Source organism: Nicotiana sylvestris, chromosome 12, assembly GCF_000393655.2.
Source record: "Nicotiana sylvestris chromosome 12, ASM39365v2, whole genome shotgun sequence".
In the NCBI taxonomy this organism is placed as follows: domain Eukaryota; kingdom Viridiplantae; phylum Streptophyta; class Magnoliopsida; order Solanales; family Solanaceae; genus Nicotiana; species Nicotiana sylvestris.
In genome coordinates, this window is record NC_091068.1 from 78,832,056 (window position 1) to 78,855,442 (window position 23,387).

The 23,387-nt window shown below is 36.7% G+C and overlaps 2 protein-coding genes across 9 annotated transcripts; both read left to right on the forward strand.

The window, feature by feature from the left end:
* The first annotated feature begins 9,364 nt into the window (after window positions 1-9,364).
* LOC104211384 (disease resistance protein At4g27190-like) lies at window positions 9,365-17,870 on the forward strand. Of its 8 annotated transcripts, none has more exons than XM_009760432.2 (5): window positions 9,365-9,544; window positions 10,046-10,145; window positions 12,688-15,598; window positions 16,106-16,798; window positions 17,246-17,870. In XM_009760432.2, exon 3 carries the CDS (start codon window positions 12,772-12,774, stop codon window positions 15,211-15,213), a length of 2,442 nt encoding a protein of 813 aa, XP_009758734.1. In that variant the 5' UTR covers window positions 9,365-9,544; window positions 10,046-10,145; window positions 12,688-12,771; the 3' UTR covers window positions 15,214-15,598; window positions 16,106-16,798; window positions 17,246-17,870. The 8 variants fall into 8 exon arrangements, with proteins under 8 accessions (XP_009758734.1, XP_009758733.1, XP_009758736.1 ...); XM_009760431.2 differs by lacking the exon at window positions 9,365-9,544 and adding an exon at window positions 9,630-9,766; XM_009760434.2 differs by lacking the exon at window positions 9,365-9,544 and adding an exon at window positions 15,919-15,990 and having other exon boundaries at window positions 9,815-10,145.
* LOC104211383 (uncharacterized) lies at window positions 15,305-16,936 on the forward strand. Its single transcript, XM_070163935.1, has 3 exons — window positions 15,305-15,598; window positions 16,106-16,798; window positions 16,904-16,936. The coding sequence occupies exons 1-3, from the start codon at window positions 15,305-15,307 to the stop codon at window positions 16,934-16,936; spliced, it is 1,020 nt and encodes a 339-aa protein (XP_070020036.1).
* Window positions 17,871-23,387: the final 5,517 nt, after the last annotated feature.

The window sequence follows — 23,387 nt, forward strand, 5'->3', positions numbered from 1 at the left end:
AGGGGCCGCACATAACAAATCCCTGCACCTGACAGTCAAATATGAAGGGTACTACGTAAAAAGGGTTATGTTGGACGGAGGCGCATTTGCCCACTCTCAACTCTGCAGCATATGGAAATCGGTACCGAAATAATCCGACCCAACAATGTATGTGTACGTGCCTTTGATGGTATCAAAAGGGACATAATTGGAGAGATTGATCTAATTCTGACCATCGGCCCAGTAGACTTTGAAGTAACCTTCCAGGTTCTGGACATGGACACATCTTACAACTTTCTTTTGGGGAGGCTGTGGATTCATGCAGCGGGGGCTGTACCCTCTACTCTTTACCAGATGGTGAAGTTCGAGCATGAGGATCAAGAGATTGTGGTCCACGGGGAAGATGGGCAATCAATTTATCGGGACCCATCAGTCCCATGTCTAGAAGCAAGAGAGAGGAGTGAGCACATAGTCTATCAGGCCTTTGAAATCGTGGTCGGAGATCAGTGCGAAGAAGGAAAACCTTGCCCCCAACCCTTCCGACTGAGTCTCAATCCAGAATAAAGAAAAGAAGAAAAAGAACAAAAGAAGTGAATTCAAAGTGCTGAAGCGGAGAAAGATGTGAACTGCTCAAGATATGATTGAAGTCATGAGCTTTGCACGTCCCGCCTTGATCCAAAGCTGAAGAAAGAACCAGAACCTACAGTTGACGAGCATCAAGATTCAGATCGGAGTCTGCAGCGAGAACCAACCAAGACTCAAGATCAAGCTTCAAAAGATTTATAGATAGGAATCTTGTAACTCGTAGTTGATAGGCTTAGCTAGTTTAGCTTCTTATTTTCCATTTTTGGTTGTAATAGGGAATTCAGCAAGCAGTAGCAGCAGCAACAACAGTGAAATCGCAGCTTTCCGATAGTCCCAGCTATCAAAACTTCCAGAACTACACTGACCTGATTCATTTATAGCCAAGGATATGTAGGCAACCTTTGAAGCAAGGTTCGGTCAGGCTCTTTTCAAAAGTGCTTCTCATGGAGTTCAGATAGGCAAAAATCCCTCGTAGTTACTCATTTTATCTTTGCCGGAAACCCTTTGTGTCTCCGAGCAAAGAGGAGCAGCTATGAGTACGTGATTTTTGCCTCACATGAATTACTCCTACAGAATTCCAAAAATTAGATTTTTCTTTTAATTATTTGTTATTTTAAGAATTATTGTAGAATTCTTCTGATTGTTTGCATATTTACGTGCATGTTTAATTTTATTTAATTCATGAAAGAACACAAAAATACTTTGCATTTTCATTTAGAATTTAATTTTGCATCTTAGGATTTAATTAGTAAATTAGTTGTTCTATAAAATATGAAAAATCCCAAAATAGTTCATGTTGCATTTTAACTCTTTAATTTTGAATTTCATAGATTTTTCTTTTAATTTAGGACTTAATTAATTTTTGTAAGTACAATATTAAGTAATTAGTCTAATTTGGCAGAATAATTTGGTTTAGTAATTAATTTAGGTTATTTTAATTTTGAAAGGAAAGAAGATTTTGAAATTGAAAGAAAAAGAAAAGAATTTGAATGAAAAGTCTGTTTGGGCCATTTTTAATTAAAATTCCCCAGGCCCAAACGATTATGCCTTGAAACCCGTCCAATTTCTGGCCCAAACACGTGTCTTTGCCCAGTCCAACCCTTAGCTTATCCAAACGACGCAGCTTCGAGTTAGTCTAGTCCGGATCCATCTCAGTCGTTCGTTTATTCGCATCCAACGGCTCAAACTACTTGCCCCAATTGCATAAAAATATCCGAACTTCCTTCATTAAACCTAGTACACTGAATTGTTTCACTTTGTCTCCTTCAGAGAGACCATTAACCCTAGCGCCACCCTTGAGTTCCCCGCCATTGTAGACGGCGGCGCCACCTCCAATCAACCCCAAACCAACACCACAACACCTCCACAACCTCCCCTTTCCCAATCTCTAACAGATTTCCTTCGAATCACCCTAGGATTTCTCGAATCTTCAATCGAAGTGGTCCGATCCCAAACCCTAAAACCCAAATCTCCCCAAATCATCGAGTTTCAGTAAAGGATTGGGGTCAAGGTTGATTTTATTCGTGTATTCTTAACAAGAACACATGATTAATGTCAATCTCGGCCGAAATTCGAAGGTGTGAAGATTTTTCAATTTCGCTGTCCCAAACCGTCTCTTAAGGTATTTGTTCTTTTGTTTTCTCTGTTTGCTTTTATTCTTCTTCATTTTTCATTCTTAGTTCTCCTCTCCTCTTCTTCTGCTTCTTTCTTTTATTTCTTATTTTTCTATTCCTTCAAATCATCTGTGTATGCATGTCAGCTTTAGAGTTAGTTTGGTTAGCATTGTTTTTTATATTGAGTTTTCTTTTTGAGTAGTTTAGTTTTCTGTTTCCATTCTTTCTTTGGGGCTCAGGGCTTCGTGAGTCTTTGTGACTCCGCAAGCTTTTGGTTGTGTGAATTTGTTGAGTTTGATTGAACTTGGACCCTAAAAATCCGAAGCCCAAAAGGGGATTCAATCCGGGTGGCAAGACCATTGGTTTGGAGCTAAGCCTTGGGTCAATTTGACCCGTTTGGTTCCTGAAGTAAATACAAGGGGTTTAAGGGTTAGTTTAGGAAATTTAGGCTAGGGAATCTTGTATAACTGATTGGGGAAACTTCTAGGAAGGTGGGTTTGGGGCTGTTTTGAAAATCTGATTTTTAAATTAGGGATTGAATAGCAAAAATAAAAATTTAAAAAGAGGTAAAGAGCAATAAACTGACCCATTTCTACTGCCCTAAGGCTTGTCTATAAGGGCATTGTTTCTTCACTAACAAAGGGGGATTTGGAGAAATGAATAAACACTGAAAAGTTTTCAAACGGCTGAGCAAAAAGAAGAACTCCAAAACTCTTGCATTTTCGGTAGAAAATTGATCTAGTTTCTGCAATTAGTCTTTCAATTCTGAAACCTTCAAAGGATTTCTAGCTTATTTTGGATTCAAAGATGGTTTAAAGGCTGTTGTGCACTATTCCATTGTTGTTGAAATACTGCTGCTGTCAACTGAACTTCTCATTTTTGCTGATCTTTAAGCACATTTTCTTCTTCTGTTTTGATTGTTGTATCCAGGTATTCACTACACTCTTTTGATGTATGAAATGGAAGAACATGAAGCTTGTTTGAGTGACCTGAAAATCTGTGACACATCAGTTTGGTTAAATGCTATTTCTGCACTCCTGAAACTAGCAGATTTCTGCATTTTAGTTTAGTTCCCATTTTGTGTACATTTGATCATTTTTGTTGCTAAGTTTTTGAAAGTTTTAGATAGATACTCTAGTTTGGCTGACTGGTTTGTAAAAGGACTGGAATACTGCTTAAGTGTGGGGACTGTTGGTTCTCCTTTATATTTAAGTGTCAATGAGGTCAATGTAGGATTTAGAAATCTCGTTTGATTTGCTACATGGGATTTGATTGAGAATCTCTTGTTGAATCCATGTTACCAGGCCTATGCATATGTTTTGAAATCCCATCAAGTGTTCTGATGAAAACTGAAGTAAAAGTTGGCTATGTTTTGATAGTGATACCAATAGGGTGATTGGTTATAATACTCTATGGTAGTTTCACTAAGTGTTTTAGTTTCAATGATGATTCGTAGTAGTTCTGACTTTAAGATGCATAAGATTGGTTGTTCACTGAACAATGAAATGTTCTATGTTGCAATACAGGAAAATCTCTCATTTGGTTTAGATGAAATCAGCCAGTATTTGCTTTATTTTCAAGGTCTAGAGTCAGGCAGTTCCGAGTCCATTGTTATTAAATGAAGTCTTTCTGAAACTATAAATTGTTTTTCTTCTCACTGGAAATTCGAATTGGCGATTTTAAATGATGAAACGACCTGCATATGAGCCGTTACCAATCAGGAATTGTAACTTCATTTTAGCTTGTATGTTAGCATCAAGAATATACTTTGCATTGGTTTAAGGTCGTTAGTGTTTGTTCAAACTCTAAATCTTCATAACAATGTAGTTTACTTTCAAGTGTTAATGCTTAAATTGCTGAACTGTGCTATTAGCATTGGCCCAATTTTGCCAAATTTCCCTTTGGAAGGCAAATTCTCGATATGGGCTTCGTGATTGATCCTAGTTGTGTCTTCATGCTCGTTCTTGTAATGGGCAGTTGGCCATTGGGCTCACAGCCTGCCTGGGCTCCTTCAGCAACTCAACTTTGGTTTCATTTACTGTTAGCTTACTGGTTATTAAAATTGAGCTTAAGCTTTTTCTTTAAATAAATTAGAAATCCCCTTAGCCTTTTGATTAATTTAATATGACCTTTTATTAGCTTATCAATTTACCTTGAGGCATGCCATTTTAGTCGAACATATAATTTATGGCCCTCAAAACTAAACTTAGAAACCCTTTTAATAGAATAATTTGAGGAGTGCCATGCCAAATAAAATCTCAAAACTCATGGCCCTCACTTAATTAATTTTTAACTCTTTAGAAATCGAGGTGTGCCATTAGTGAATTTTCCATGCCCTCGCAAATTTGAAAGTGCGTAGTTGCTTTAGGCACGCAATTCAAATTAATTTCCTTAAACTCGGGTGTGCATTTCATGTGACCCAACTCCAAATCTCAACAACGTTAAATAAAATGTGTCATGGACCGCGGGTGCATTTCATGTGGTGTGGTTCAAGGCATGTTTTAAATAACGTTGAATATTCCTAAAAATAATTAAAAGCGGTTTAATAAGTTAAAATTGTACCATAGGTTTAAAAAATGTATTAAATCAAATAATATGCCAATTGTAATAGTTTAAGTGACCGTACTAGAACCACGGAATACGGGGATGCCTAACACCTTTCCCCGGGTTAACAGAATTCCTTATTCAGAATTTCTGGTTCGCAGACTTCAAAAGGAAAGTCGAATTTTCCTCGATTTGGGATTTTAAAATAAACCGGTGACTAGGGACACCAAAAACAAACCATCCCAAGTGGCGACTTTGAACAAAAATAAATAAATAATCCCATTTCGAATAATGTCAGTTAAAGTGAAAAAATTCCCTTTGTACTACCTTCGGGTGTGTATAAAGGAGGTGTGGCAGCTCTGGCAACTCTGCTGGGGATCGAAACCCAGAACTTCGGTTCAGGGTTCAAGAATTCGAGCTTAAAATAGCTGTTATAGTTGGCTTTATTTATTATCTGATTTTTGTACATGTTTGAGCCTAATGTGCTAAATGCCGCTTGTTACCGCTTTGATACTTTGTGAACTATATATAAACTGCTACGAAACCCTTCTTCTCTCTGAGTCTTCTAAATCATCTGGGGAGTGTGCACTTCGTGTAACTTCTCTTCTGTTTAGAGTCTTATCCAATTTTAGAACGAAGTTCGGACAAGTTGTATAGCCAGTGAAGCTTCTGTATTCCCGGTACGCTGCCCCCCCCTCGGCTCGAGTTGTCTACTCGAGTAGAGCTTCTAATTTTACCCCAAAGGAAGGCAATCCTAACTTTGCCATCTCAGGGAATAAATTGTTTGAATCTAGAAAAGCTAAGGGAGAATGCTATAGGTGTGGGGAAAAGTACTTCCCAGGTCACAAATGTAAGGATAGACAGTTGAATGCATCATATGGGACAACTAAACAGGATGAAGTAGAAGAAGAACCTAGAGTGGAAGAAATAGAGAGAACATTAGAGGTTCCTCAATAAGTAATCGATGAAGCAATTAGTTTAAATGCTTTATCTGACACTATTACTTCTAACACTATCAAATTGAAGGGGATGTATGGGAAGCAAGGACTGATTATACTAGCTAACAGTGGTAGTACTCATAGTTTTGTTGCCAGTAACACTGCTAAACAACTAGGTTGTGCAATCCAAGAGGATGCTCCTATGAGAGTAACAGCTGTAATGGGAGTCATTTGATGAGTTATTATTCATGTCCTCAGTTTAAATGGAAGATACATGGCATTGAGTTTGAACATAAACTCCGGTTGTTGGATGTTGGTGGTTGTGATATGGTGTTATGTGGAGATTGGATCAGAAGACACAACCTAGTACTCTTTGATTTTATTGAGTACAGGCTGCAGGTTAGTGTGAAGGGAAAAAGGGTGGATTTGAAAGGGTTCTCTGAAGAAGGGAAACTGCAAGTTATGATAGCCTCTGGGGTTAAACAACTTTTGAAGAAAGGGCAGGTGATATGGGCACATTTATTTACAATAACAGTTACAGAAATGAAGGAGGCTACAACCATACCTACAGAGATCAAATCTGTATTGGAGGAGTTCCCAAGAGTATTTGCAGAACCCAAGACATTGCCACCAAGAAGGGAGCATGACCATTTCATTCCATTGAAACCTGATGCAAATCCAGTTAGCATCAGACCATACAGGTATAACTATTTCTAGAAAAATGAAATAGAAAAACAAGTTAATGAAATGCTTACTAATGGAATCATACAACCAAGTCACTCACCATTCTCATCCCCAGTTCTCCTTGTTAAAAAGAAGGATGGGAGTTGGAGATTTTGTATTGACTATAGGGAACTTAACAAAATGACTGTTAAGGATAAGTTTCCTATTCCCTTAGTAGATGATCTAATGGATGAGCTTAAAGGATCTTGCATCTACTCTAAGATTGACCTTAGGGCTGGTTACCATCAAATAAGAATGGATAAGGGTGATATTTTTAAAACTGCATTTAGAACCCATTTAGGGCATTATGAGTTCAAGGTCATGCCCTTGGGCTTGACTAATGCACCTTCTACCTTCCAAAGTCTTATGAACCATGTTTTCAAGCCTTATTTGAGGAAATTTGTGCTAGTATTTTTTGATGATATTTTAGTTTATAGTTCTTCTGTGGCAACTCATGCATTACATCTCAGAAAAGTAATGGAAGTATTGCAGAAAGAACAGTTGTATGCCAAGCTGTCCAAATATTCTTTTAGACAAGACAAGGTGGAATACTTAGGGCATATAATATCTGGGAAAGGGGTATCAACTGACTCTTTTAAGATTGAAGCCATGGTGTCCTGGCCTATTCCAAAGAATGTAAAAGCTCTTAGGGGTTTCCTAGGGCTTACTGGTTACTACGGGAGATTTGTCAAATCCTATGGTATCATTAGTAGACCACTGACTAATCTACTGAAGAAGAACTCATTCCAATGGAATGTAGAAGCAGAAGTGGCTTTTTAGCAATTGAAAGAAGCCATGTCATCAGTACTAGTACTGGCCTTAGCTGACTTCACCAAGTCATTCATTGTGGAGACAGATGCCTGCTCTACTGGCATGGTAGTTGTGTTGATGCAAGAGGGCAGACCTATAGCCTATTTCAGTAAGGCTTTAGCTCCCAAAACAAGGGGTCTCTCTACATATGAGAAAGAGTATATAGCAGTGTTAGCTATAGTGGACAAATGGAGACATTATATCCAAGGGGACATTTTATTGTCAAGACAGATCATCGGGGTTTGAAATATCTCTTGGAACAAAAAGTAACTACAGCATTGCAACAGAAAGGTCTAACCAAGCTGATGGGGTTAGATTATGAAGTGCAATATAAGAAGGGAACAGAGAACAGAGTAGCTGATGCTCTTTCAAGGAGATAAGATAAAGAAAGCACCCTACTGGCTATGTCTACAACTCAAGCTACTTGGTTACAAGAAGTGAGTCTAAGCTATGAATCTGACCCTGTGTCCTTACAACTGTTGAGGGAATTGTCCATTGCCCCTGACAACAATGTAGACTATTCACTATATCAGGGAATTATCAGGTATAAACAAAAGATCTATATTGGGAAGAGTACTGAGTTAAGACATAAGATACTAGAAGCACTACATCAATCACCATTAGGTGGTCATTCAGGGCAACAAGGGACCTACAAAAGAGTGCAATCTGTATTCTATTGGCCTAACATGAAGACAGAAGTATACAGATGGGTTAGTGAGTGTGATGTGTGCCAAAGGGTGAAGTCAGAACAAGTTCACCCTCCAGGATTATTACAGCCCTTACCCATACCCAATCAAGCCTGGGAAGACATTTCCCTAGATTTTGTAGAAGGTTTACCTCAGTTAGGCCAGAAAAATGCAGTCTTGGTGGTGGTTGACAGATTGACCAAGTATGGGCATTTCCTACCTCTTCAGCATTCATTCACAGCTCAAGACTACATGGGCTTCCTCAGACTATTGTATCTGATAGAGATGCTATTTTCACTAGCCACTTCTAACAGCATCTCTTCAAGACCTTGGGTACTAAATTCAATATGAGTTCAGCTTACCATCCTCAATCAGATGCTCAGAGAGAGAGGCTCAACAGATGCATGAAGACCTATTTGAGGGCTATGGTTTTCAACAATCATAGGGAATAGGTTAAATGACTCCATTTGGCAGAATGGTGGTACAACACCAACTACCATAGCTCCCTTAAAACTACTCCTTTTCAGGCCCTATATAGTTATCCCCCGACTCAGTTACCATTAGGCTCCTTGCCTAACACTGGTCGACATCCAGCTGGAGTATGCATAGCACAGAGACAACATTTATTACAGACACTCAAAGACAATTTGACTCAAGCTCAGTTAAGAATGAAGTTTTATGCAGATCGACTCAGAACTGAGAGAGCCTTTGAGGTTGGAGATTTGGTTTATCTCAAATTACAACCTTATCGACAGGCTTCTAAGCTGTACGCAGGAATATGAAGTTGTGTGCTCGCTATTATGGGCCTTATAAAGTCTTACAAAGAGTGGGTTCCGTGGCTTACCGTTTGGAGTTGCCAGCAGATTCACAGCTACATCCAGTCTTTCACATCTCTCAACTGAAGAAAAGGGTTGGACCAGCTATCGATCCTCAGCCAGAACCTCCGATTTGTGACAATACAGGTCATGTCTTGATTCAGCCTATGGCTATTTTGCAACGAAGAATGACTAAAGTGGATAATGGGGTTCGTGTGAAAGTCTTGATTCACTAGACTAATTTGAGTGAGAAGAAGCCACATGGGAAGATTGGGGTTACATTAAAAGTAGATTTCCAGAGTTCGTGGCTCAGCAAAGACCTTGAGGACAAGGTCATTCTTTGAAGGGGAAGGGATTGTAACGGCTGAAGGTGGAATTAGGAAAGTATGAGATAGGGAATTGCTATATTGGTGTAGAAGCTTCTATGGGCTAAGTCTATGGGCCAGTATAAACAAATATACATTGGGCCAAATTAATAAGAAGTTGGTGGCTCACTTGTACCAGCCCAACTAACATTAACAAACAATAAATACACAGTTGCAATTTCCTGTAATTCAGTTACTTCCTAACAAATTCCTTCTCTCTTCTCTCTCATTTCTCTCTCTTCTGTATGAACCTAACCTCCTTTTCTCTTCTTAATTCTAAGGTCATTTTCATGGAGTATCCAGCTAGGTCTACTGTAATTAGCTAGAACTATTGTAATTTCCATTGATGAACAGTTGCTTCCTTGATCAATAAAGCTTTCTTCCTTCTATTTTGTCTCAATTACAACAATCAATACTAGTTCATTACAACGACAATGTCTTTGGTGCTTAAAGCGAAAATCGAGAAGCAAAGATCGTTTCTTTGAAGTAAAGCCCACAATTATAGAAAATTTTAAAAATTCTAAACATGAATGAAGTTAGTACTGTAAGAATCAATGTAATTAAAATAACTAATCTCATATTCAATATACATTATGGTAATCTGACTTCAAAAAGTTTAGATTCAAAGAACCGGCTGCTTTTTCTTAGGATTATTTGCGAGTCATTGTTTGAGCAAAAAATAGGTTTGTGACTTTACGAATAAAATAGGTAAACTTTAATGAGTATTAAGTAGATTGAACTTTCTTTACTCATCCATAAGCTGCCCTGTACTATACATATGATTCAATTTTTTTGCCCAAATGATAGCACATATCGATAGATATTTATGGCATTCACATCTTTATATGCTCATCGGTGTTGTAATTTTGGGTTGGACATTCAATTTCTTTTATAAGATTCGACTGGATTAGATTTCTTCAATTTATCAACATTAGTGTAAAATTAAAATTGTGGTTTAACTTTCTGGCACTTTATTCTTGTTTTCAGATTTTGGACCAGAAAGGAAACTCTCAGTTGGCTAAGAATCATCATTTTGTTTTAGCAGAATTTCATTCCAGTTAAGATTTCTTCTACATTACTGATAAAGGTATGTTCAAGAAATGTTCCTTTGTTCTTGTTGTGGAACTTTCTTTCTCATTCATAGTTGTCTATCTTTATCTTTTGAAGTATCTTATCCACCTCTGTGGATTGGTTAAGAGAAATTGAGAGAGAAAATGAGAAACAAATAAAGAAAACCTAGAATATGGAAGAGAAAAGTATGACAATGTTGTACTTATTTATCATTTTTTATTTTTCTTCTTCAAATAAAAATTAGAAAAAAGAAAGAGAAAAGAAGAATATGCAGAGAAGGAATCAAGCTTCTCTTTTTTCACTGCCAAAGCTTAGTCTAGTGGTATTGGCGGGAGTCTCCCAAAAAATAGGTGTGATTCAATCCCGCTACCCATTCCCTTCCCCTTTCCCAACCCTCCTGTGCAATGAAAATGATATACTTTTATTAAAAATAAACCTGACCCTAGCATAACTCCAACCCATTGTTTGCGTTAATGGACATTCAATAATACTATTTCAAGAGCAATGGAAGAACTCGAGAAGTGAAATGATCAAGAGGAGATAAGCCCGAGCAACTTTAACAATAGAAAATGGGTTTTCATACATAGTACAAACCTACGAGCTTTACATTTGAAAGAAACGATGAAGAAATTCAAAGTAAAAGCTAGTTTATGGCGACCACGACTTTATTTACCAATCGTTGTGAATCCTCGTAAAAGAGATGAACTCTCTTGTTTTCACAGCCTAAATATCCTCTAGTGATGCAAGAAATGTTTTGTATTGCTAACCTTAACCGTTCTTTTTTTTTTTTGTTAAATCATCCTTTCTACTTCTTAGAGCATGGATCTAAAAGATGAAAATTGCAATCTATCTATGTTTAGTGTTCACCCTTTGCTTCTTTGGGAAGTTGTTGGCTATCTATGATCCATGTCAGCTCTTTGCATTTCCGACCCCAATTTGCCAAGCTGTCAGCAACCCTATTGCCCTCTTTGAAACAATGTTGTATTCTCCAGATGTCAAGCTGATTCAACTGGTTTATGATCTTTATCACTGTATCCCATAGGTTCCATGGAGGATCACTATTATTTAGAATCCAGTCAACCAAATGTTTTGAGTCACACTCCATCTCTAATTTTTTAATCCCTTTGTCCATACACGGTACACCAATCAGTGGGATTATACTGGGTACTTTGTTGTCGTTGTTGTTTGTCCATGCACTAATAAATTCCAACCTTGAGGGTCAAAGCCTCAGCCATATTGTAGGCCTTACTGCTCAAGGGAATAACATAAGCAGCTATGATTATTCCTTTCTCATCCCTTATTATTCCACAACCTCCACAAGACCCTGGATTGCCTTTAGAACAACCATCTAAATTAAATTTCACAAAGCCAGTTTTGGGAGGGATCCATTTAACAGCAATAGTGGAAAAATGATGCTTTGCCAGCTCCAAAATTTTATAAAAATGTTCCTGGTGCATGAAAGGAGGTATTTTGGGAAATTGTTTGAGTGCTCAAGATTAGCTGCTGATCGATCTGAGGAATAATTTTGTTAGGAGACATCTTGAAATTCTGAAATCTACTTTTACATCTTGCCTTCCAAGTTTGCCATATGATAATTCCTGTGAGGATCTGCAATGCCAAACTCTGAATTGGATCACTGCCCTTAGTCATCCACCAGGTGATGGTGGTGATAATGTGATGTCTCAAGCTTACATTACCTTGTTTAATCCCAAAGATTGTTTAACGTGAAGCCAGAAAGTCTCACTAATCATACTCTTCAGAGACAGCTGTTCCTCATCTTCTTGTTCATGTTTGGTACAGCATGAACAGATAGATGGTAGATGTACCCCAAAACTCCACATGTTCTTGTCAACTTCCACCTTTAAGAAGTATCTAGAGGAAAAAAGAGATCTTGAAAGTATTCTTCTCATGCCACAGCATTTTGTTCCCTAGGGAAGTGTTATGGTATTCTCTTATGTTGTTTACAACTAAATTTCATCTGTATTGGTTGTCCAAGTTAGATGGTCCAACAGATTAGGAGAGCTAATTGTAATTCCCTAGATATGTGATACCACTTCATTTGGAAGGACTTGCCTTAGCTTGGGGATATTCCATCTTCTATCTTCTATATAGGCTGCAACTAGTCCTCTAATTGAGGTAGAAGCCCCTTCAAATTGAGCAAGCTTCCTAAGACCAGTCCAATTATCCCACCAGAAGTTAGAATTTCCACCAGTTATGTTTATGCGTTTGATAAGGGAAAAGACAGACAAAAGTTTCACATCCCAAAAACGAGTTCATCTAATCTTTCATATTTTGATCTTTTACTCAAATACAAGCAGTCAGTCCACTCTGACGTTTATTATACTTCTGGGGACGCATGACCTGATTATGGTAAATATTGTAGGGGTCAAATTCACAGTAATAATATATCATTTTCAGGAATTTTCCTCCTCTTTTTGTCTGTCATCACTGATTTTCTCTGTATTTGTTCACATATAGTCAAAGTTAGCAGAATTGCTGCTTGTGAAATGTGAGAAAACTTCTATTACTTTGTTCATGTTGTCTTTATTTATATGCAGGAAATAAATAAACAAAAAGAGAAAGAGGAAAGCAAGCATAGTGACCGGAAAGAATCAGTTATCTGTACGAAGCTTGAAGAGCAAATGGCGTTACAAGCTATAACAACTGTTCTAGAGCCAATTATGGACTACATAGTCAAACCAATTGGACAACAACTTGGTTATCTGATTTCTTATAGGAGCAACATTCAGAATCCGAAAGTTGAAATGGAGAAGCTGAATAATCTTAGAGAAGATGTGGAACAGTCAAAGGAGGAGGTTGAGAGTAATTTGGAAATTATTGGAGATGGTGTTAAGGACTGGCTAAAAAACACAACTGAAATCCAAAAAGTGACCACCACTATTTTTCCAAGTGAAGCTGATATTGGAAAAGGATGCCTAAGGCAAGGTTTGATTTCGCGTTATGTGTTGAGTAGGAAAGCTAAGAAGATGACTAATACTGTCATTCAACAACAAATTGATGGGAGAAATTATGAGAAATTTAGCCATCTTGCTCCTCCAGTTGAGTCGTGGATTGGGAGTAAGATAGACTCTGATGATGGTATGTCAAGACAATTAGTCTTGGCTATTATCATCGAATCTCTAAATGATGAGGAGATCAATATGATTGCGATATGTGGTCCGGGTAGTGTTGGCAAGTCGAGAATGGTAGAAAAAGTTATTGCAAAGGTCGAAGGAAAAAAATTGTTTAATAAGATTGTGTCCGCGACAGTTACCCAGCAATTCAACATGGAAAAGCTTCAATCCTTAATTGCAGAAGCGTTGGGCCTAAAGCTCGATGAAAGGAGTGAGATGATGAGGGTTAACAAACTGAAAGCAAGATTAAAGATGGAGAATAAATTTCTCCTAGTTTTAGACGATGTTTGGCAAAAGCTGGATCTGGAAAAAATAGGAATTCCCTTGGGAAAGGAGCACGAAGGTTGTAAGGTCATAGTAACATCGAGAAGCCACGAAGTATGCTCTTCTTTGCTTTTGAAGGGGATAAAGATTTTCACAATAAAGTCATTGTCCAAAAAAGAATCATGGGATCTCTTTAGAAGAAATGTTGGTGATAGAATCAATGATCCTGTCTTGAATAAAATTGCACAAGAAATTGCAAAGGAATGTGGGGGATTACCCCTTGCAATATTAACTGTTGCAAGTACATTGAAGGACAAAAGTCAGGAAATTTGGATAGGTGGACTTGCACAACTAAGATCAGTCCTGCCAAACAACATCACAGGATTGGGAGATGTATTTAATTCTTTGAAGCTTTCTTACGATCATATAGAGAGTGATGAAGCGAGGAAGTTGTATTTACATTGTTCTTTATTCCCAGAAGACTACTCTATACCTCTGGAAATTCTTGCCATACGTGGAATGAGTTTGGGCATGTTCATAGACGTTAATAGTCTTCAAGAAGCTAAGATAAGGGTGAACTTCTTAGTTGATAAGCTCACAAACTATTTCCTGCTACAAAAGGGCAAGGACGATAGCTCGGTCATAATGCATGATGCTTTTCGAGATTTAGCCATATATATTACATCTAGAGAACAACATCTTTTTGGGATAAACCATGATTTTAAGCTAAAAGAGTGGCCGAGGGATATTCACCATGAAGAGGTGACCTGCATTTCAGTACGCTTAACTACAACAGTAAAGCATCCAAAAACATTAAATTGCCCGAGATTGGAGCTCTTAGTATTAGAAACACGGAAAACGTCTGTCTCTCTGCATGATGATATTTTTCAAGGGTCGAGAGCGCTTAAAACAATTGAAATATCTCGCATGAAATTTTCGCTGTTGCCTTCATCAATTGGATTGCTGAAGAATTTGCGCATGCTAAGATTGATTGATTGCGAGATGGAGAATATATCAATGATAGGTGAGCTAGTTAACCTTGAGATTCTGAGCTTGAGATATTCAAGATTTAATGTTTTTCCAGCTGAACTCAGAAGGCTAGAGAAGCTCAAGTTGTTGGATTTAAAATGTTGTAAATCCATTACAAGTATTGCACCAGGCACTCTATCAAATTTTGTTGAGTTAGAAGAACTTGACATGATGGGTTGTCATAGAGTTGGATGGGAAGTGGGAAACAAAGTGAATGAGATGAGAAATGTTTCACTTGTTGAATTGAAGGCAATGCAGAATTTGACCTCGCTAAGAGTTGATATCATCTCTGACAAGGCTATCCCAAAAGATACAAGTCTTCCGGGCAACCTGAAAGAATATTTCATACGCATAACACCGGATAATCGTCTTATGTCCTCTATTCCTCCTAATCAGTACTCTAAGACGATACAATGTGTATTAAATGCAAAACATGTAGTGGATTGGATTCAAAAAATTGTAGTGGGTGTTGAACACTTGGTGTTGGAAGAAAGTCTGGCAAAGCATATAATTGATTTGTTGGCTAGAGAAAGTTTCCAGCATGTGAAGAGGTTAGAAATCAACAGCTGTCATGAAGTTATATATATTGCAAATACATCGGATTTGATCAATCTCGGGAAAACTCCAGGCCGATATGCTTGTTTTGCTAAACCTTGAATACATTAAAATTCGTAGTTGTACGAATATTGTTTATTTCCTCTCGATGCCATCAGTGTCGGAGGCTTTGCCACTTCTTACAAGTCTAAAAATGTGGGGCTGTAAGAAGTTGGAACAAGTGTTCCTCCTAGAGGAAGAAAATCTGGGTGGTGGACGTGGAATCCAGATTGATAAGGTCAGGTTCCCCAGATTGGAGAAAATACAGCTTTACAATTTAGAAGCACTAAACGGTTTCTGCAATGGGATTCACAACATCCAGCTCCCTAGTTTACATACCTTGACTATCAGCAAATTACCTAACATCAGAGGATTCTTCCCCAATGATGATAGCCTTTCAACAGAACCCAACCATAGTGCGAACACGCAATCCCTTTTCAGAAAAGAGGTGCACAACTTACCCCCAGTTTCTGATCAACTGTATTACTTTTACATTAATTTCCTTTTATTCCCAAAACATCGGCTCTTTTTCTTCTATAACTTGTATTTTTTGGTAGAAGTAAGTGCTGCTTGTTGCCTCTTAGTTAGTGGATAAAATATTGCAAGGATTAAAGCAGATACTTAACTATTTCCAATAATTTGAGCGTCTAGTATAGACACAAAGGAAAAAAATGAATGTCTTACAAATCTAGAGATCATATTTTAGTAGTAGTACAAGTACTGAAATGAAGTTATTTATTGATATATACCTTATCAATGTCATAATAGCACGAATCTGTCTCCATCTACAACTCGGAATTCTTTGGGGGGTAAGAAACTTGAGCTTTCATGAAATATCTGGTTCGCATTCTCTCTCTATCTTTTAACTTCATAACATCAGCACTCATGTTCATGTCTTTTTTCTTCTTATTTATCCAGCATGATTGCTTATAACTACTTGATGATTATTTGGTAGGACACGTTGAGAAGTTTAAGGCATCTGGAACCCTGCTATTTGGATGATGCAATGCTGTTTCACAACCAATTACTTTCCCGCTGCTGCTTCAGAAAACTTGACTCTTTAAGTATGTCGAAATGCAAGAATGTGGCTCCTTGTTTGTTTATGGATGTCGTGAATGATGACGCTCCAAGTGCAAAGGATGAAGAAGAACAAGGAGAAAAGGTTTCTGAGACCTCCCTATTTCCTCATTTAACAAAACTAATTCTCTCAGACCTGCCAGATTTAAGGTCTCTTGTTTCACAGAATATGCAAAAGGTTCCGTTTGGTTATAACTTGAAAGCAGTATATGTAGGCTTCTGCAAGAGACTACTTCATTTCTCTTCACTAGCTGTAGCCAGGACTTTTGCACAGCAAGTTGAAAATATGTCATTTGTTGTTTGTAATGAGATGAAACACGTATTTGTTTTAGAGGAGAATGAGGTGGAAGGTGCTGATCAAAGTCAGATCTGTGACATCCAGTTTCCGATGTTGCGGAAGTTGAAACTTAGCTATTTACCGGCAATGGCGAGTTTTTGCAAGGGGGCTAACAACATTGACTTCCCAAATTTGAATGAAATATACATTAGTGCCTCGAACAACTTAAAAGGTTTTGTGATTCCCACAGATGGAGATCAATCCAGTGACATGCCTTACCTATTTGGAAGTAAGGTGCGCAAACAATGCCTTTTTGTTTATTTATACTATTCCCCGGTATTAATTGTTTCCTATACAAATTGGCAATTGAAAGTAATGACATATGTGTAAAATAAATAGGCATTTTACTTTGAAAGAGCACTGTATAGCTAATAAATAACCTTTACTTATATATTTTGTTGAAATTGCTCTGAAACTGCAGCATTTGACAAATCATTGCTTAGCCTTGAATTTCATTTTCAATTAATTGTATATATACCTTATCATTTGATATGTGAGAAGTGCAGAACTTATTAAAAGTTTATTCCATTTGGTACTTGATAGACAATTCCCCCTCTTCGTTGAAATATTGCATATTCGCAAACTCTCTGTACTATTATATCTTGTTGAGTGATTTAATTTGTCAATGTTTACTGGAATCCTAACCCGATCACAATATGGCTGTTCACATTGATTTAATAGGTTTCATTTGGAGGGTTGGAGAGTATGGTACTCCAGAATTTAGAGAGCGAGTTATGGTACCACCAACTTTCAAACACACAATACTTAAGCGAACTACAAAATTTATTTATTCAGGGCTGCCACGAGATCAAATACGTGTTTTCTTCTTTTTCAACCGGGGCCTTGATGAATCTGAAGAAGCTACAGATACGTTGTTGCTTCAGAATTGAATCTGTAATTGTAGGAGATGGAATGCATCTATTTCCCAAATTGGAAGTTTTAGAACTACAAGAGTTACCAAAGTTGGGAAGCTTTAGCTAAAGAAAACATGATCTACAATTGCTCTCACTGAAAAGTGTGGAGATCAGCTATTGCAGTGAAATGCAGACCTTTGCTCAAGGATACATAAGCACACCAAGATTAGATGAACTTCAAATAGATTATAAATCCTTTCCCGTGAATGACATAAATAACTCCATATGCCAAGGATTTGAGGAACTGGTTCGTTTTTCAATTCCTTACATTGGTATATTACCATCAAATATATTTGTCCTTTCGGTCCATGCATGCCTCTATTTATGTGGCAAAATTTCCCTTTCAAACAGAAAAAATTGCAGCTTATATATATATATATATTGCTTTATAATTGTCACCATTTAAAGATTCTAACAATGCAGTGAACTTCACTATTAGTAATGTATTGTATTGCTTCAATTTCATAAGCATCCCTGTTCTCCATGACAATACCCCTTCGATCAACCTAGCTACCTCTCTTTGTTTCATAATTCTTATATTTATTTGAGTTTTATTATTGCTGATTACATAAAATAAATTAATCAAGTTATCATGTCAGTTTCTATTTCATTTATATTTGTCTTATCTTGGGTCTTCCTTCGCCGAACTTCTCTTCAGCGTGCAAAGAAAATGAAAGAAGTAGCAGAATAAATAGCAAAGGAAGAAGAGGAGTTGCAAGAATTTATAAGAATTCACAGCTAACTCTCTTTGTTTCACAATGCTTATTATATTTACTTGAATACTAGTATTAGTACCCGCGCGATGCGCGAATAATTAAAAAGAACGATCTACACCATAAAGTTTAATATGTTAGTGTTAATACCATCTTTACAACCAAACATTAAAAATATTTTAAGACTCCAGTAAAACTTTGATTCCATCTCCTAATAAATGTTCCATAAAAAATAATGATACTATACAATTTGTTTGATATGAATGTTCCACAAAAAATAATGATGCTATACAATTTGTTTGATATGAAGCACGTGCTTAAGGGAATAGTTTTGTAGCAAATGCTCATGACATATTGCAGTGCATTTTCCAGAAGTTGTCCTCTGTATTGAGGTTTATCACTAAAAAAAAACATGGGTAAAAACTCAAGAATTTCTGGTGAATCCCTGTCACTAACATTTTGGAAAATTGAAAACTTAATTATGCGTCAGACACCTTACATTTCCTAATGCTTGTATTAAAAGTACGAAAATCCCAGTAGTTGCATGAATTCGATCTCCCTAAAATAAAAAAATTGAAAAGAAATTTAAGTTAGTAAGGCACATAAGTTGAAGAAAAATACATCACAATTCGAAAAAAATAACATGTAAAAGAGTATGCACCTTTTCATCTGAATAATTAATTCAATTAAATTAGAATTTTCTGGTTTCTCGCGGTCTGGAATGTACCATTATCTAACAACATGGCCCTTCAAATTCTAACTCATTTTGGACATTAATATTTCGCTGATATAGTTATAGTTTGGAGCTATATTTTGCAGAAGTTTGTGTGAAAGCTAAACCCTAAGTAATATAATATAGATGTAAGATACAAAACCTTTATTTCATTATTTCTTTCTTAAAAAAGAATACCTACAATAACTGAATTATTCACAAAATTTAATTAAAGATATCTATAATAATGTATATTGTTTGTAAATAAGGTCAGATACAAAGCTTGTACTAAATATAGAATTATTATTTCAACTTAAAATTAATGTGTAAGATACAAATCGAAATTGTAATTGATTCTTTCTCAAAAAAAAAAGGATACCGACCATAACTGAATTATACACAAAATTTAATTAAAAATACCTATAATTATAGTATATTGGTCTGCTTAATGAAAATTGCATCTTTTTTTTTTGTGTACGACCAAAAGATTCTACTTTGGTCATTAAAAAGAGAACATTTGAGTTTAATTAATTCTTTCTTAAATTTTTCAGTCAATTTTCTTTAGTATAATATAGATGTAATACAAAATATTTATTTAATTAATTCTTCCTTAAAAAAGAATACGTACCATAACTGAATTATACACAAAATTTAATTAAAGATACTTATAGTAATGTATATGATACCTATATTAATGTATATTGTTCGCAAATAAGGTCAGATGCAAAACTTGTACTAAATATAGAATTATTATTTCAACTTAAAATTAATGTGTAAGATACAAAATGAAATTGTAATTGATTCTTTCTCAAAAAAAGGATACCTACCATAATTGAATTATACACAAAATTTAATTAAAAATACCTATAATTATAGTATATTGGTCTGCTTAATGAAAATTGCGTCTTTTTTTTTGTGTACGACCAAAAGATTCTACTTTGGTCATTAAAAAGAGAACATTTGAGTTTAATTAATTCTTTCTTAAATTTTTCAGTCAATTTTCTTTAGTATAATATAGATGTAATACAAAATATTTATTTAATTAATTCTTCCTTAAAAAAGAATACGTACCATAACTGAATTATACACAAAATTTAATTAAAGATACTTATAGTAATGTATATGATACGTATATTAATGTATATTGTTCGCAAATAAGGTCAGATGCAAAGCTTGTACTAAATATAGAATTATTATTTCAACTTAAAATTAATGTGTAAGATACAAAATGAAATTTTAATTGATTCTTTCTCGAAAAAGGATGCCTATCATAAAAGAAATCCTTAATAGTATTACAAATCAATGATTTTGTAATTTTGTATGGCAAGTGTGAGTAATCATATATTGTCATGTTACAATGATTTTTTTCTTTTACTTATTTTTGGACTTTGGTCCATAACACGTTTTTGGAAAGAATTTTTTCTTTTCATTTTTATGTCAGTAGAATATTTCATACCTTTTTTTCTTACTGTGATGACCCAAAAAGTCATCATTTGTTTTAAAACGAAACTCCGTGTTCTGAGGCCTTGAAAACCTCATTTAGAGTTACCTCGATTTGCGTGCACAGTCCGGGCGCGTAGCCGGAAAGCTTAAATATGATAATATGTGAAAAACAATAAGTTTTGATTATATAATGAGCTAATTTGACTTCAGTCAACGTTTTGGGTAAATGGACCCGGATCCATGATTTGACAGTTTCGGAGAGTTCGTATGAATATATGGGACTTGGGCGTATGCCCGGAATCGAATTCCGAGGTCCCGAGCCCGAGAAATAAATTTTTAAAGAAAATTATTTTCTGAAATTGTTTAAAGAAATTTGAAATGAAATTTGATTAGAACATGATGGTATCGGGCCCGTATTTTGGTTCCAGCGCCCGATACAGGTCTTATATATGATTTAAGACATTTCTGTGGAATTTGGTGAAAAACGGATGTCATATGACGTGAATTGAACTTCCGGTTGAGGAGTTATGAACTTTGAGAGTTCTTGATGAAAATATTGAGTTTTGAGGTTTAATTCATGATTTTACATGTTATTTTGATGATGTGATCGCACGAGTAGGTCCATACGATGTCTTGAGTTAGTATGCTCACTTGGTTTGGAGTTTCGAGGGCTCGGGTGAGTTTCGGGTAGGTTTCGGGATGTTTTAGGCTTAAAACCTGAAATTGCAGGTCTCTACCCCACCAGTGCGGTCCGCGGTCGACCTGGTGCGGAGCGCGGTGAAGGATGTGTGGCCGCGATCGGCTTTGTACGGTCCGCATAGGGCGCTGTTGTGCGGCCGTAATCGACTTTGTGTGGTCCGCACAGGGGCCTGCTATGCGGCTGCAGTCGACTTTGTGCGGTCCGCACAGGGGATCTGAGAGGGGTATAAATAGACAGGATTTTCAGTCATTTTTCATTTTTGAAAACCCCAAAAACATAAGAGGCGATTTTTCAAACAACCTTTCTTCTCCAAATCAATTGTAAGTCGTTTTTAACTAGTTTTCTTCAATCATTAACATCTTTTAACATGATTTCAACTTCAAATCAATGATTTTCATGGGAGAAATTGGGTGTTTTGGGTAGAACCTAGGTTTTTCAAAAATTGGGGATTTGAACCTCGATTTGAGGTCCGATTTCAAAACAAATTATATATTTAAGTTCGTGGGGGAATGGGTAATCGGGTTTAGGTTCGAACCTCGGGTTTTGACCACGTGGGCTCGTGGGCGATTTTGACCTTTTGGGTAAAATTTTGGAGAACTCATTTTTCATGCATTCAAATTGATTCATTTAGCATTTATTGATGTAATTAAATAACTTGTGACTAGATACAAGCGAATTGGCAGAGGAATCAAGGGGTCTATAATTGAAACTTGAGTTGTGTTCGATGCATCGAGGTAAGTGTTTGGTCTAACCTTAGCTTGAGGGATTATAAGTTGTGTCCTATTTGCTATTTGCTTCTTGTCGAGTACGACGTATAGGCATGGTGACGAGTATCTATACGTTGGTGTCAAACATGACCGTGAGTCTTATCTTGTGATTTTCCTAATCTCGTTGTATTATTCATGCCTTGGTGAAGATTTTTATTTATTGTGTAATGTTGTGGAAAGAATTGTGACCTATGAACATTGGGGAGCGTTGGCTCTAGTTGTGTAACGAATTGTGAAAGTATAAGTGATAATCGAAACCTTAGAGCATTGGCTCGAGTTGTGAAGTGAATTATGAAGTAAAAGTGAGAAAGAGAAGAGATCATTATGTTGCCCCCTTGCCGGGCTATTGTTGAGTTGAGGTTCCCTTGCATTGTGTTCTTAATTGATTTTACGGACGCTTAGGTTAATGACTCTTCGTGTTAGGTGTTGTAACAAGTTTGGTTATAACTGGGTAGCTAGGTGTTGTAATAAGTTTAGTTATAGCTGAGGTAGTTAAATGTTGAAACTAGTTGAGTTATAGTTGAGATAGTTAGATGTTGGAACAAGTTTGGTTATGGTTGTTTCTCCCTTGCCGGGACGTATATATTTGTACTGTTGAGTTCCCTTGCCGGGATAGTGTAGTCTATTGTTGATCTCTTGCCGAGACGGTTAATTATGATTATTGTTGACAGATATTATATTGGATCGGGTTGCACGCCGCAACAGATATTATATTGGATCGGGATGCACGCCGCAACAGATATTATATTGGATCGGGTTGCACGCCGCGACAGATATTATATTGGATCGGGTTGCACACTACAACAGATATTATATTGGATCGTGTTCGCCGCAACAGTTACATATGTGGATCGAGTTGCACACCGCAACAATGTTAAAGGATAAGGGATCGGGTTGCGTGCCACAACAGTATTGTCGTTGTATTGATTGTAGACATCGAGTGTTCTTTCATACTTTATTAAGTTTTTGATAGAATTGATATGTTTCCCGAAGCATGCTTCCCCCTTCCTTTTAAACTGTTATTACCTGTTTATATTTCCGTTGTATACTATATAACTGCATAGGTTTATCTGGGTTCTGGTCCTAGCCTCGTCACTACCTCGCCGGGGTTAGGCCAGGCACTTACCAACACATGAGGTCGGTTGTGATGATACTATACTCTCCACTCTGTGCAGATACCGGAGTAGCCTTTGGTCAGCAGCAGTAGCTCGGGAGCCAGCCTTCAGTCCACCGAGACACTGAGGTAGTCTTGCAGGTGTCCGCAGGCCCGACGTCTCTTCTATCTTATTTTATATTCTGTTATCTCATGTATTCGAGACAAACAATGTTATATTTCTTTCAAATTGTTGTATTTAGTACTCTTAGTAGTCCGTGGGTGTTGTGACACCAGGTTCTGGTTAGAGGCACGTGATGGTCTTGAGACATTTTCGTTTTCTATTTATTTAAGACTTCCGCTTAAATCTCATATTCTGCTATCATGTAGGTGTTTATCACTTGTTAAAATGAGTTATAAAAAGAATTAATACGGAAGAGTTAAAGATTTCTAAGTTCGTGGCTTGCCTAGCTTCTACGAG